Source organism: Chelonoidis abingdonii, chromosome 2, assembly GCF_003597395.2.
Source record: "Chelonoidis abingdonii isolate Lonesome George chromosome 2, CheloAbing_2.0, whole genome shotgun sequence".
In the NCBI taxonomy this organism is placed as follows: domain Eukaryota; kingdom Metazoa; phylum Chordata; order Testudines; family Testudinidae; genus Chelonoidis; species Chelonoidis abingdonii.
Window position 1 is genome coordinate 140,274,654 of NC_133770.1, and position 15,321 is coordinate 140,289,974.

Genomic DNA, 15,321 nt, shown 5'->3' on the forward strand with positions numbered 1-15,321 from the left:
GTGCCACGCAGTAAGGCATCATTGGAGCAATAATTCCTTTGATTGTGGAACAAGCTTTCATCCCAGTTGTGGAATTGTTTTCCAACCCTCAAAACATGTAAAGTGCAGAAACAAAAGCAAAGTCATTGGATAAACATGGTATGGCACCAAAATCTAGTCAGAGAATTATTCAATACCTGTCCGGAGATTATACCATTTTCTGCTTGATTTCAACCGATGCATTAAACAAGGGCAATAAATTGTTTTCTTCTGCATTACATGCTTTAATCTTTGCACTTCACCATACTGACAAGTTACTCAATTTTGTAAAGGAGTGCTATGAATTGTATCAGAGCATTCCAGATACTGGCAACAATTCTTTACTACTTCATCACCAAAATGAAGTAGTATTTCTGCATATTCAGCAGTCAAAGTGAATAGTTGTTTCCACGATTGACAGTCTGCTTAACAGTGCTTGAAAGCAGAAAATGAGCATATAGTTAAAGTAAATGGTCCTGTGTATATTATCACCCTATACTTAGTTTGTGTAGGGCACAGCTAACTGTGAAAACCTGATTATGAAAATCTATAATCCTTTAGCACCCTTCTCCAGTGTTACTTCAATAAAGCTGGGGGCTGCCACTTAAATCTGTCCCTGTGTCTGTCTTCATTCACCTCCATGTCCTGATCTTCACTTTCAAAGCCCAATGCTACATCTGGATCCAGACTGGATTCCTGGACTTTGACAAAGGTGGTGAGCAGAAGAGGATACCTCACAGAAATTAACACACTCCTTGTATCAAGAAATAAGTCAACCAATAGAATGTATTCCAAAAGATGTCCAAGGGTTTATGTGCTGGTGCATGAAGCAAGAGATTGGACCAACTTGAGTAAAGGTGAAACATACATCATCAGTCTTTTGTGCAGGAAGCTTAGTAAGGGAATTAAGCCTGTTTGGTTTCCTGTGCTGTCTTTATGAAATTCATCCCTTTATGGAATAGGCCTTAATTTGGAAAAAAGGGTTGCATCATGCTACATGGTATTTGGATAATTCTTTTGTTTGCAGGTCGGGCCAACTCAGGAATATGTGGGATTTTAGAAGGTGCTGATGGTTAGGTTACAGGGGAAATATGGAACCTCCAGTATCCAATTTTGAAGAGCAAAATGGCAACGTATCCACTGCGTGACCTCATATACACCATAGGTGTGCGATCATGCTGCACGAAGGATGCCATTTTGTAACACAAAATGGCATCCTGCACACAGTGTGACCTCATATGTGCTAAGTCACACTGAGCGGCAGATGCCATTTTGCTCTACAAAATGGCATCCTCTGTGCATTGTGACCTCGTGACCTCGCATGCACCCAGGATGAAAGTAACTTAAAGGATTTACCGGTATGCTGGAGTCCTGAGCAAGGGCATGGCCTCAACTGGAAGAGGTGTGGCCTGAACCAGAAGACACGGTGCCTTTCAATATTTAAAGTCCCTGGGGCTCCAGCTGTGGAATTAAAGGGCCCAGGGCTCTGGACGCTGCAGAGCACCAGGCCCTTTAAATCACCACAGGAGCCCTGCTGCCACCACCCCGAGGCAGCAGGGCTCGAGCTCGGGCTGGGGTAGTGATTTAAAGGGCCTGGGGCTCTCCACAGCAGCTAGAGCCTGGGCCCTTTAAATCACCACTGGGGAAGCCGGTGCAGTCCGGCATGGCACCGGACCGTACTAGCTTACTTTCACCTTTGTATGCACCGTAAGTGTGAGGTCACGCTGTGCAGAGCAAAATGGCATCCTCCACACACTAAGAATCACTGTAACCTCATCTGCTGATAATGCAATCCCAAATAGTTTGGGAACAGCTGCTCTAAATGATGCCTGAGTGGAGATTTTTATAAGCCGCTTCCCTTTGCTAGAGGACCCATGGAAAGGGTGGGTGGGTCCAGGGGCTCCAGAGTGCCATTTAAAGTGGAAGAGGCCATAGATTTGCCCCCCTACCCCCCACCCGTGAGCCCTTAAATTCACCCCCTCCCAGGAGTCTCAGCCTTTCAGATAGCCCTTAAGGTAGCACTCCATCCCGTCCCAGAAGCCCTTGCCCCCCTCCACCCTGCTCCATACCTTACCCCTCCTGGATGGGCAAACCTTGCCCTCAGGTGTTGCAACTCCACATGCACACAGCAGATTACATCTCTTGACAGGTAGCTGACAAGAGAGTAGAAAAACAGGCCAGGCCAGTCAGAAACCAGCTGGGTGACAACTCTATTTGCCATGTACCTGCTTAAAAGTGGTCAGACCATGACCCTGGTATGCTGCCCTCCACCCCTTTCCTCTCTTGGCTCCACAGACTCTGGATGGGTCAAGAGGGACATAAGGCTACTCCTTTGTTTCCATTTTAAACAACCATCTGGGCTGGAAGATGTGGAACAAGCTGCCGAAAGGAAATCTGGGTAGAGGAGGTGCATTGTGCCCACACCCACACAACCCAGTAGTGCAGGGAGCTGGGCATACTAACTATAGCGCCTGAGTGGTTGTTCTGGTGTTCGTTTGTCATTACTGGTTCCATTTGTTGTCTGTAACATATTCATCCCAACTTTTCATTCTCCTCACCCTTTTCTTAAATAAAGTGCCTCCTTCTTTAAAATGCAAACTGCTTATTGAGTTTTATCATGGTTTGCACTTGTTGTAGGTGTCATTTGTTTCTTTGAATTTACAAGTGAAGGCCACCACAAACCCAGAAATCAGTTACACAAAGAGTCCCTGTAGCAACTTTGTGTCTGGGGATCACTACAGTGGAAAACCTGCAAAAATTAATTTTTGGGTGCACTCTGGGCCCTTATTTGATATTTGAATTTTGCCTATTGTGTGGTGCCCCCTAGTCAGGGCCTTTGGTTTGCAGTTTGAGTCAGAGTAATGTAACTGCTCTGCTTCACTAGAGTCACTAAGGAAATGAGGAAGTACTTAGGAACACAGAAACTGTTTATGTGAGTTTAACAGGATATCTTTGGGAAGAACCAAACTGAATTGACTTGCATGTTGAATTTCACAGTGAACAGTGCCTCTAGTGATGGTGCTTGGAGTGGGCCTGGCGAGGGCTGATAAAGGATATTGCATTCTTTAATTTTTCCCTCTCTTGTTGCAATTACAATCACTACCCACATCCAAATTAGAGATTCTTTTTTGGTGTAAGAGTTATGCTGTTGTCTGCATTGGCAGCAGCCTGACAGTGATATCCTAGGCAGTAATTCAGCTCATGGGCAGATTTCAAAGCTTAAAGCTTACTATTTATTTCTCTTTGAATCCTGTGTCAGTCCAGATGCTTGGGGATAGAGCCTCCCGGCCAGCAGACAAAGACAATACACAAAACATTTTCATCTCTGAATCATAGCTTTCCTACTCAGATTTGAACCTTAGCGTTCATAACCTGAGAAGCTAGCATGAACCTCTCTAAGCTTAATTACCAGCTTAGATTTGATCTCGCTGCCACCAGCCAAGAATTTCCAGTGTCTTGGCTCACTCTGGTCTCCCCAAAACCTTCCCTGGGGGACCCCAAGACTCAGAGGCTCTGAGTCTTACCACAAAGGAAAAATAAACGTCATTCCAGTCCACCTCTACTCCCATCGCACAGCATTCTCTCATCGGGGCTAACCTGATAACTGATGCAGACCTCTTTACATCACAATACCAAGAAGCATGTCTCCTCTCTCCACAAAAGAGACAAACCCCAAAGACAAGGAAACAGAAAGATTCTCTCTCTCTTCCCGCGTAGCTTCTTCGCCCTGGACACTAGGAGAGTAAACCACAGAGAGCAGTTCCCCCTCCCCCTGTCTTCCTTTCTCCCACCAATTTCTGGTGGTCAACTAGAAAAAAAAAATCAAGAAGGTCTTAAAAGCAAACTTTAATAAAGAAAAGAAAGAAAGAATAGAATAACAGTTCTCTGTAATCTAGATGGTAAGATACAGGGCTTTCAACTTGTAAGAAAATGAAAAAAGAAAAGGGATAAACAGCCTTACCCAAAAACAATACAATTATAAGTACTATCATAGCCAAATACACATAAAAACTCCACCATCCAGATACACAGATGCAAATACAGCAAAACAATTTAAAAGACTATACTTTTGCTGACTTTGTACTTACAACTGGGAAACAGAAGATTAGAAGGACTGGAAATAGACCCTCTCATAGCTGAGAGAGCACAGAACAAAGACCCAAGACCAAGAAAAACCCACAAATTCCCTCCCTTAAGCTTTGAAAAATCCAGTTTCCTGATTGGTCCTCTTGTCAGGTGTTTGGTTCCCTTTGTTAACCCTTTACAGGTAAAAGAAACATTAACCCTTATCTATCTGTTTATGACACTCTGTAACAACTCCTTCTTCCTCCCCCCATTTAATGGGCTTGCCAGCTCACAAAGCCCCAGCGCTGCTGTCTCCAGAAGGTGGTCATCCCATACTTTTTCTGGCTGACCTAGAGATTGGAGAGAAAAGAAAGGCCTGTGACTACAAAACTCCTTTCAGGACTAGGACACCCTCAGTCTTCTCATCTGGTGAGCTGCTTGTTGAAGGACTTGGCATATCTGACTCCCACAGGACCCACAGTGAATCCCAGAGGATGCCAGGACAGCTGCATCTGTCAGCTGCAAGAAACTGCCAGGTGATCACCTCCTTAGTGTCCAAAGGATCATGCTCACGAAGTAAGTGGCAATATTGGGGACAAAGCACCATCTGCCCAAATCTCCTTAACAGCCTAAGTACCCTCAGCACTCAGCTGAGCTAACTAGCAAGTGTGGGGAAACCCTGGGTCCAATGAGACCACAGGGATTCCTGCCTCTCTCTGTAAACTAGGCTGCCTTCCCTTAGGGCTGAAGTGCCCATCCCTTTCCTCTGCTGCTCAGGAAGCCTCCAGGCTTCTTTACTCTATGGTATCCCCAATCTCCAGAGGGCAGAGAGGCTTTCTCTGGCTCTTCTCCAGCTTGCAGTTGCCGCTGCCACCACTCCCCCACCCCTACCAGTGCTCAGGGATGGGGCACAACATTAATATTCTGTGGCAACTGCAATTAGGGTTGGATGAGCAAAGTTAATAAGCAGCAAATCACACACTACCCTTCGGCTAGGACTACTCTTGTTCCCACCTTCTGGCAGTGACCGCTTCCCGCCTCTCAGAGTGAACCCAAGTCCCCACTACTTCCCCCCTTTCCCAACCAGCCCACATCCTAGCTGGGCAAATTCCTTCCTAATTCCCTTCTAAGTAGGATGACCGTATGTCCTGTTTTGGCCAGGACAGTCCCCTTTTTAAACTCTGTCCCTACCATCTCCCCCCCCCTTTTTTTTTTGACAAAAATGGGCATTTGTCAAAACCGATCAGTTAGCAAAAGCAAACAAACACTCAGTTTACCAGAAAAGTAGGGTGTGCCCCCCCCAAAGCGGGCATGGAGGAATGTTGGGGGGTAGTGACGCGAGGTGCTGGGCAGCAGGGCTTGGGGGTCAGTCGCAGCCCCAGCCCTTGGGGGGCCAGCCCCAGCCGTGGTCAGCTCAGAGGTTGGGAAGGATCAGCCCCAGCCCCACACAGCATGAAACTTGAGGAGGGAGGATGTCTGTCCCAGCTCCAGCCCCAGCCACAGGCAGCATGGGGTATGGAGCTCGCGGTGGGGGTCACCCAACTGCAGGCAGCAAAGAGCTCGAGTGCTCAGCCCCAGCTGCGGACGGCATGGGGAGTGGAGCTGGGGGGGGGAGCTCAGCCCCAGGCGGGGCGCAGAGCTTGGGGGGGTATAAGTGCTGAAACTAGGGGTGTGGGGCATAGGCGCTCCCTGACTTTAAGTGTTTTCCATTGTATACAGAGTTTACAGTTTGGTTCATTGGCCTTCAGCATCCCCACTATATAAATTGTTCCAGGAGCCCTGGGGGGTGAGGGGGAGAGTCAGCCCCATCCACAGGCAGCATGGAGCTCAGGGAGGGGTGTGGCAACCTGGCCACAGGTGGCATGGGGCACGGAGCTTGAGGGAGCTCAGCCCCAGCCCTGGGCGGTAGGGGAATGGTGGCTCTGGTGAGTCCTCTGGGTGTGTGGGGTGGCAAGCCCCAGCTGACCTGGTATTACTTTAGGAAATATGGTCAAACTAGAGGTTATGTGAGTCATGCCTGGGTAATAACTTGCATGAGTGCTAGTACATGTAAAAACATAGTCAAGGTGACTTCTATTTCACACTTCAATGTTTGAATCTAGTCTTGCAGTTTAACACACTCACTCTTCCTTGGGCAAATGCATTTTCTATAATCTCTCAGTGAAACATTTAACTTTGGCACAAGTAGTGCTTAAAAATTATCCCCTTTTGAAATTCCAGCTGGTGTTTTCATTTTCTTTTAGTTAAAGAACCACAAAAGGCTATGGTGCTTAGCAAGGTTTGGGGGGGAAAGCAGGAGGGGTTGTGGGACAGAGGCAGGAAAGTCCCTCTGCCAAAAGTACAAATTTTGTAAGAAAATCCCTTTGATTTGTAAGTTAGTTAATACAGACAGAGAAAATATCTTAGCATTAAACCTACCTAGTAATACCTTAGATTTGAACAAAACAAAGATTGGACTACTAAACCAATAACAAACAAGCCATATAACAAGCATGTGTTTTTAAATGCTTAATGTAGAGCTAATTCTAGGAGAAATACATAACCTAAAGTATAAACAACACACCATGAATACTTTGGGCCAAACGGATTCATTTCTGGAAGTTTACAATAGTGGACTAGAGCTTGTCTTTTCAGTGTTTTTATCAACAGTCAATTCAATTAAACAGCGTGATTAATTTGGTATTTATATCTTATCAGCTTTTTCTAAAACACCGGTGTGCATTTGGTAACAATAGTGAAATACAATACATGGGGATTTACAGATCCTCTTGAAGCCTATCTTGTCAGTGGGAAACAGGGGTGACTGCAGCACGTGATAGCGGCGGGCGTGTGAGCTGTGTGTGGCTGTAATAAGCAAAGGTTTAACTAGTTACCCTTCGAATTTATTGACTGATGAGAATTGTACACAACAACAACAACCCCCCACGTGATAACAAAGATAATTACATGGGCAGACTGTTGAAATATGTCTCGTCCCAGGAGATGAAAAAGCGAAAGTGAAAGTAACTGCATCGAAACTAGTAGGAGCTTAAGCACCCAGACAAGACAACGCGTAAAGAAATATATTTTCCCTTTTATAAATGACATGGTGATTTAGGCTGAAAAATGGAGGTAATTGCAAGCCTGCACAGCAAGGAAAGCCGATGGAAAACCAAATAAGGTATAAAACTGCCTCTGTTTTAATACTCAATAAGGGGAGGGAGCAAAATCTGCAGTCGTTTTTGTCTGAGAATTCAGGTTTGAATCAGGAAGACATGAGAAAGAAATGTGACTATATTACCCAGGATGGGAGCAGAGATAAAAATAAACCGGAGTCAGCTAGCAGTTAACTCTCTGCAGCAGTTTAATTTAAGTACAAAGGATAGTTTTATACCTTTAAAAAGCAAACCGTTTTAGTCTCAACTGTTAAGAAATAGATTGGATAGCTAATCATGAGGCTCTGTGTTTGGAGCTACAGTCACTTGTCTGAGCAAACGAAGGTATTTTGGGAGAGATTAAACAAGCAAATGTTTATTATCGTGCAAAGGTTGTTGGGCTTTTTTTTTTAATTCAAAATTTACTACAACCTCAGGATAAGGAGCCAGTAATGTCTACAAAATATTTTACTAAAGATTCTTATCTGCCAGTATTTTGAAGGGAAAATTGGATTTAAAGAGGGATCAAGGGAAGTAGATGAGAAGTAATTATTGAAGAGAATTGTGCTTATTGAAGAGAATTGTGCAACTTTTTTTTTTTTTTTTTTGAGGGAGAGTGTCTGTATTTCCCTCTGGGAGCTCTTCTTCTGTTTTAGTATCAATTAATGCTAATCATGGCATTTTATTGGGCTATTTCTAGTTTCTCTCTCTCTCTCTCCTGCAAATGATTGTGGGTCTGTTTGGGAGTGAGGCTGGAGTTGAGTGGTGCTGCTTTCTCTTTGTTTGATACAAGGTTTGGGTTTTTTTTGTTTTCTTTAGGATTGATGTTAGTTGTGGGTGTAGTTTTGGCCTTGCAGGCTGGCCTTGCTGGCACTTGCTGCCATGGGGTGCAGACACCACCTATTCTCACAGATAATGAGGTTCTTGATCTATGGTGATGATTTACAGAGCTCACCTTCAAAAATCTGCTTCCATGAAGGAGTGTGCCCTGGCAAGAGGAAAGCAGTTCACTTGTAAGAATATAATGTATGCCTCTTGTCTTGCATGAGCAAAGCTGTTTGTTAGCACACTGAGCCTTGTTAATCTGGTTGCTGTGCGATGGACACCTCTGTGTACCTGTTCTGCCTCCCTCTGTGTCAGCTGTTAGCATCACCATTTCTCATGTACTCCCTTTCTTAGGGAACTGAGCTGCTGACCAGAGATTTTACATATCGTTAGGTCACTAGTCCCATTAGAAGAATCCCTTCTAATATATAAAGCCTCAGCAGGGCCTGTCCTTTCATAGAGAGGTTATTGAATACTGCCTTTAAATCTTTGGAAGCTTCCCTAGACTTGGTGATTGATGATGTTTTGGCCTGGTCTACACTGGGGCAGGGGAGGTGGCGGCGGAGGATTGATCTAAGATACGCAACTTCAGCAAGAAGAATAGCATAGCTGAAGTCGACATATCTTAGATTGACTTACTTCGCGTCCTCGCGGCGCAGGATTGACGGCCGCCGCTCTCCCGTCGACTCCGCTTCTGCCTCTCGCCCTGGTAGAGTTCTAGAGTTGACGGGGAGTGCGTTCAGGGATCGATGTATCGTCTCTCGTCTAGATGCGATACATCGATCCCCGATAGATTGATCACTACCCGCTGTCCGGCGGGTAGTGTAGACATACCCTGTGTCTATGGCTGAGGCTATGGCTTGCTTCTAAGTGGGAGCTTGACATGTTTCATCAAGTAGCCTTCTGAGAAGAACCAAGCAGCCACTAGGAAGAATGCACCTGGGACTGAGGTAGCATCTATGAAAGGCTCTGGGCGCAACTGAGAGACATCTGAATGAAGTCCCACAGTGAATAAAAATTCTACTAGCAGAGAGAACCCTGTGCTTTGAAGGTGCTGCAAAGTGGTCAGTTTAGTCTCTGGAGTTGGGGAGCACAGTGTTCTATGAGCAAAACTAGCACATTCCCAGCGTGCTGCTGAGCACAGTGTTTTGGCTGGGGGTGTGGGGATTTCCCAACAGCCAGTATCATCCTCCCAGTCCTTACAGCCTCCCCCCCGTTAGTCACTTTGCGGCTACCTGAGATGTGGTGACTGTGGGCCTGGGACCAATGGGGATGATAACCTCATGGACCCTCTGGGTCCTGAACTGAAGATGCCATTTGCGGTTTGCTTGATGAGAACAAGGATTAACATGGGTGGACATGAACAGTGTGTTTTCTAAGCCTAACTTGATTTTAGTGTCTGCTTGGTATACTGTGCTATATGTTCTGTCTGAGTTTGGCAGGACAGAAAGTAATGACCCAAGTACATGTTTTCTTAATCAGTAGTAATGTCAAGGGCTAGTGACCCTGTGGTTTATTTCCTTTTTAGTTGGGTCTTTGGATTTCGTTGTCCCGTCTCTCTCTATTTCCCCCATGATACATGCTGATCCAGTGGACAATCTAACGTGGGTCGCTGAATGTCATTGGGTGCAGGGATGTTTAAATCCTATGGCTTTTTTTTTAATATTTGTCCCAGAAGAAGGTTGACATTTTTTTTTTTTTTTTTTTTTTTTTTTTGCAATAGATGCACACAGATGGTGGCAACTGAGCTGATTAATTTGACAACTGGAAGGGAGAGGTTTTTCTGTGCCCTGTATCCACGGTGACTGCAGGCATTGTATTTCTTTTTAGTGTTCCATATTGGGTTGGAAAAACAGTGTAACATCATGTTGAAGAGCAGAAAATATCAACTGGCTCGCTCCGTTATTAGTGATGCTCTTTGTTGTTTGCTTTTTTTAGTGTTTTTAAGGCTTCGTGTATGATCTTCATAGGCTAAGCTTTGGTCCGTTGAAAATTAACCTTATCATGTTGTAGATGAGAGACTTGGTTTGAATTTGACATTACGTTGTTTCTGTATTTTATGTTGTGACTTTATTAAGCAGTTTTTTAAAAGTCTCTCCCTATATGTAACTTAATCTAGGCATTTATAGATGGTTGAATCTCCACCTTGATAGCTATTCCTGTTTTGAACTGACACTCAGTCTCATCTATTGCAAAATTGACACTTGACTTGTGTTTGATCTTTGATACCTTTGAAAGCTTTATAAGAGAGAGGGATGGATGGTAAGGAGTTCTACTGAGTTCTAGATTGCTGCAGATTCAGCCCAGATTGACAGCTGTTTGATGTCCCTTGTGTAAAGTAAATTTGGCATTGTTACAATTCTAGAAGACCAGCATCCCTATCACCAAAAACTGCCATCACAGTTCGCAGTCTTGGTCTCAGCAGAGGCCAATGATTTAATGGTAAAGAGGACTGAATTACCTTGTCACTTTAGGGGATCCCTCCAGGTTCCAGCACAATGGTGGAGGTGCTCTGCCTATGTACGTGTTCGGTGGTAAAAGAGTTTTTACTCTAGGACTGGAACTAAAATTAACAAGTGGTACAGTGGTAACTGACTTTTCTCCTGGGCAAAATGTGAAATCCTCAGGCTTACCTCAGAAAAATGATCAGGCATCTCATTTGTTTTCTTTTTGGTAGTGCAGAGAGTGCACATTTGCCTATTGTGGACTGCTACTTAAGACGGTGATTTTTCTCATGGGTTAATTCTCTTTCTAACCTCAATTCTAAACCCTCCCTGTAGACTACATGAAAAAAGTAACATTACAGCAGGCTAAAAACAAACCAACCAACCTTACTTCAATGACATGAATGAGGCATTTGCTTGGTTATGTTCTCTGTTTCTATCTGTTTTTATTTCCACTCTCTCATTGTAGGAATTTCACATTTAATACCAACCAATCTTCTATTTATTATTTCTTCAGGTCTATGTTTGCTTCTCGTCCTGGTTTTGTGTTACATGGAAATTTGTTGAGGTCCTCTGGGGGAAGCGTGTATTGTGTTATATTTAACACAGGGGAAGAGGGTTTGAACTGAAAGCTCCTGGAGAGAGGGAGGTGGTAGTGTCCAGGATCTCTGGATAGCATGTTGTATTTTTGAGAATACTTCTCATGAGCAGAAGTGATTAGTTTTTCAGCTTTTCATTTTGTTTAGATTATAAACAGTAGTCAGCGTGCTCTCTTTATCTGTCCAGTTCTTACCCTCTTTCTTTAGAGTATGAGAATCCTGGCCAGGTATGATTTTCTGTGGGAATAAGATGTGAAGAGGCAGTAGGGAGAAAAAGACATTTACTCTACCCACTCCTCTAACACAGGCTGTTACTCATCTCTCAGCATGCAGCTGCCAATCAGCCTGAAGGAAGCCAGAGCCTCCCAAAAAACATGGCTATCAAATTTGCCGAAATATGCAGTGCAGCTGCAAAATAACATACACACTGCATCATTGTGGTTGCACCAGCCATGGTTTGTGGACCATAGATATGACAAGCAGGACCCAACTAGGGAAAACACAATCCGTGGCCTCCCACTGATTTGGACTTTGAAGCCAAAATGAGATTTTTTGGGGGGAGGTTTAAGTTTACGTAGGGGCAGAGAAGCTCTACCATATATAAAATAAATAATTACACATTTATAATTGGTAGAACATCTTCCATACAAATTTGATCACAAAGCATTTTATAGAATTTTCATAAATAAAGCCACTTTAGAATAATAAATAATAGCAGGGGAAAGAATTTGCATACTATAGCAAGGGAAAACAGATACTTGTAGCTAAGGTATGAAATGACTGCAAGATGCTGAAGGAGAGAGACACGGGAAGGCTTTTTTGATGGCAGGAGTAGCAGAAGTAACCTCACTTGCACTGAGCGAGGCAAAAAATGGAGGATCAGAGAAGTCTGGTGAACTGCTGATGGGCACAGTCTGTAAGAAACCATGTTATGTGAAATCCTGAAGATGTACAGCCTGCTAGGTTAGACGCTAATACCAAGCAGGCAGGGTGGAGAACTATGGGCTTGTCAGATTACTTAAAGTTCCTAGAAATACATTATCAAATTCCTTCTACAAAAACATAAGAATGGCCATGTTGGGTCAGACCAAAGGTCCATTTAGCTCAATATCCTGTCTTCCAAGAGTGGTCAATGCCAGGTGCCCCAGAGGGAATGAACAGAAATGGTAATCATCACGTTATCCACCCTCTGTTGCCCCCCAAAATAGATTATTGCAACTGTTTAAACTATTTCATGGTGAGAAATTCTATGTGAGAAATGTTCTCTCTTTCACATTCCATTGCCCATCCATAATTTCCACCAAGGAAGTGCGGAATATTAAATAGCAAATTGTCAGTGTGTGTAGAAAACTCTATATATCTTTAGCACAAAACGTGGAAGGCAAAACTTTCTGGAAACAGATCTGCAAATTGAAAAATAAGAAGGAAAATAAGTTTGTATAAATCACAAGAACATATAATGTATCTTGTATTACACCCTTTGTATCCGTTGGTGGGTATTTCCCATCTATTTTCTCTCAAGGGCATTCCCCAGAAGTCATAAGCAGAATTAGTCACTCCTGGAACTTCAAACTGTGCTCCATGAGACTTTGGAGCAACTTTTAAGTAGTGTACAGGAGCCAGTTTAATGAGGAAGAAAAAAATCAGACCAACCGTGAGATGGATTAAGTAGGATAAAATTAAATAATCAGAACTACTAGTTTCTTTGCTGGGTATCATTTTAAATGAAAGCTTAGGCCTGTGTGTCCACTAAGCAAAAACTGACAAGTACAGGATGCTGACTCATTGAAGCTACTGTGGTTTTATTTTGCTTATGGGAGTGCATCAGAAGTACAAAATTAGCCACAGTATTCTGTTAAATTTTGCATTGTGTAGCGTTGCATGTGTAAATTTATTAAACTTTAAAATGGTGCTAAAGCCATTCAATGAGTGTGTGAGCCAATCCCTCTCCCTTAAGTTTTGCTAAAATCAAGTGAGACATTGCAACTAACACCCAATTTGTTCTGTCTATTCTGCATAGATATTCAAGCTTCGATGGAAATGTTCACAAGAGAAATGGCTTGTCTGTGTGTCATTGGCCAAAATTGAGCTCTCCCACAAAAATGTCTAGTGCTGGCTGCTGCCTTTCACCCATCAGCTGTCCGCATGTCAGTGGCACTATATGTATATAATATTTAAAAATCTGAGCCTCTTTCAGGTGGAAAGATTCTGTTTTGCATAAATATCAAATATGATATTGAAATATTGTTTCAACTGTATGGCACCCATCACCATGGTTATCTGGGTGCCATACAAAGCTTGAGTTGAGACAGTCAAGATCTCCGAGATGAAGCAGCATGCTTCCCTACAGGTGTACCAGTTAGTTAGAAAACCAAGATCTCAGCAGCTGCAAGCACTTGGACAAAAATATGTTACCACAGTATTTATTTCAGTTCTCATATCACTGATTTCTTCTTTCTCTCTTCCTCTTCCTAATTGTGTGTGGATTTTCTTTTTTTAATGTATACTGTGGTATGTACTTTTATTAGAGAAGGCAAGGTCAAACAAATGTGCCTTGCACTTGGAATGGAAGATAGTGATGCTTAAAATAGTTCTTAGATTCTGCCAGAATTCATTCCAGTGTTGGATCAGCCTCCAAGAAAGCTGTCTCTTGCATAAATGAATTATTCTTCCAGTACACAATTCCATTGCACCCGAGGAGCAAGGTTATAATGGTGGTCCTCCTGGTGTTTTAGATGATTTTTTAGGTATTGTAGACCGAAATGCTTAAGCATTTTGAAAGTAAGTGCGGAAATCTTCAACTAGATAGGCAGGGTGGATGCAAGGATGCTTCGTGCCATAGGCGAAACTTGCAACTTGCGCCCCCTCCAAGCCCTGTGGCAGCTCTCCAACTTGCGCCCCCACACGGCAGCTCCCCCCCTCCGCCCTGAGGCCCCCTCTCCCGCCCCCGCAGCAGCTCCCCCCAGCCCGGGGAGCCATGCGTCAGCTCCCCCCCAGCTCACCTCTGCTCTGCCTCCTCCCCGAACATGCTGTTGCTGCTCCACTTCTCCCACCTTCCAGGGAGAGAGAGAAGCAGAACAGGGCGGCGTGCTTAGGGGAGGAGGCAGAGCAGAGGTGAGTTGGGGTGGGGATTGGTTCCCCTGCGTGCCACGTCCCCCCCTTACTTGCGGTGGCCCTCCCTGCGCCCCCGTACCCCAGGTCCCTCCACCTAAATGCCGCCACCGACTGGGGCTGCCGAAGATGCAGCCGCCGCGGTTGGTGCTGAAGGACCCGAAATGCTGCCCCCCAAATGCTAGCACCCTAGGCAGCCACCTAGGTCGCCTAATAGGTTGCACCGGCCCTGTAGATAGGATATTCTTTGGCTATCCAGTGTAGTGATTTGAAGATATCTTTGAAGTTTGCACACAGTATTAGTTGTAGTTTCCTGTGGGCTACTGTTTTATGCCAAAGTAGGCTACATTGCTGTAGTCCAGTTGGGAGGTAACAAAGGCATGTATTATTACCAAGGCCTAATCATCCGCCAGTAGTGGGGGCAGACTCTCATTCAGCTGTAAATGGTGGAATCCTAGAAAAAACGTACTCCAGCTAAGGCCTCACCAGTGCTGAATGGAGCAGGACAGTTACCTCCCATGTCCTACATGTGACACTTTCTTTAATACACCTCAGAACATTAGACTTTTTTCGCATCTTGGATCACATTGTTGACTCATTCAATTTGTTATCCACTCTAAATCTGAGATCCTTTTCAGCAGTGCTACCACCTAGCCGGTTATTCCCCATTTTGTAGTTTGAGCATTTGATTTTTCCCTGACATTGGCCACTCTCAGAAATCCCAGAGATCCTCCACGGCCAAAAAAGCAGTGTTCCCCAGTTTTACCGTAAACCACCGCTCATATAAACTACACAGCACTTGTAATTAAACGAAAGAAGGTTTATTTAAGAATGAATAGAGATCCCACTAGGAACAACAGAGTGATGCAAACAAATGATTATAATAAAAAACAAAATCATAAAACACAAACTAGGGCCTACTCTTTAAAAGTTTCCTTTTCTATCTAATAAAGTAGATTTCAGTCTGTTGCAGAGCTGGTTGGCTTCCCAGGAACCAGGATCCAAACTTTCATGAAAGTTGCTCAACAAAATGAATGTATACAAAGTGTTTCTCTCTCTCTCTCTCTCTCTCCACCACAATACTGTGCTTAATTATCTGTGAGATGACAACTCCAAATGTGGAAT

At 44.0% G+C, this 15,321-nt stretch overlaps 1 protein-coding gene across 3 annotated transcripts in view; it reads left to right on the top strand.

Annotated features, from left to right (window-relative positions):
• The first annotated feature begins 7,007 nt into the window (after positions 1-7,007).
• OTULIN (OTU deubiquitinase with linear linkage specificity) overlaps positions 7,008-15,321 on the top strand; it is a 52,899-nt gene continuing 44,585 nt past the window's right edge. Inside the window, exons 1-2 of one of the 3 annotated variants that reach the window (XM_032789728.2) lie at positions 7,008-7,243; positions 8,037-8,230. In XM_032789728.2, the coding sequence (XP_032645619.1) occupies positions 8,100-8,230 (131 nt within the window). In that variant the 5' untranslated portion in view covers positions 7,008-7,243; positions 8,037-8,099. The remainder of the gene's footprint in view (positions 7,244-8,036; positions 8,231-15,321) is intronic. The other 2 variants (XM_032789730.2, XM_032789731.2) reach the window with 2 other exon arrangements.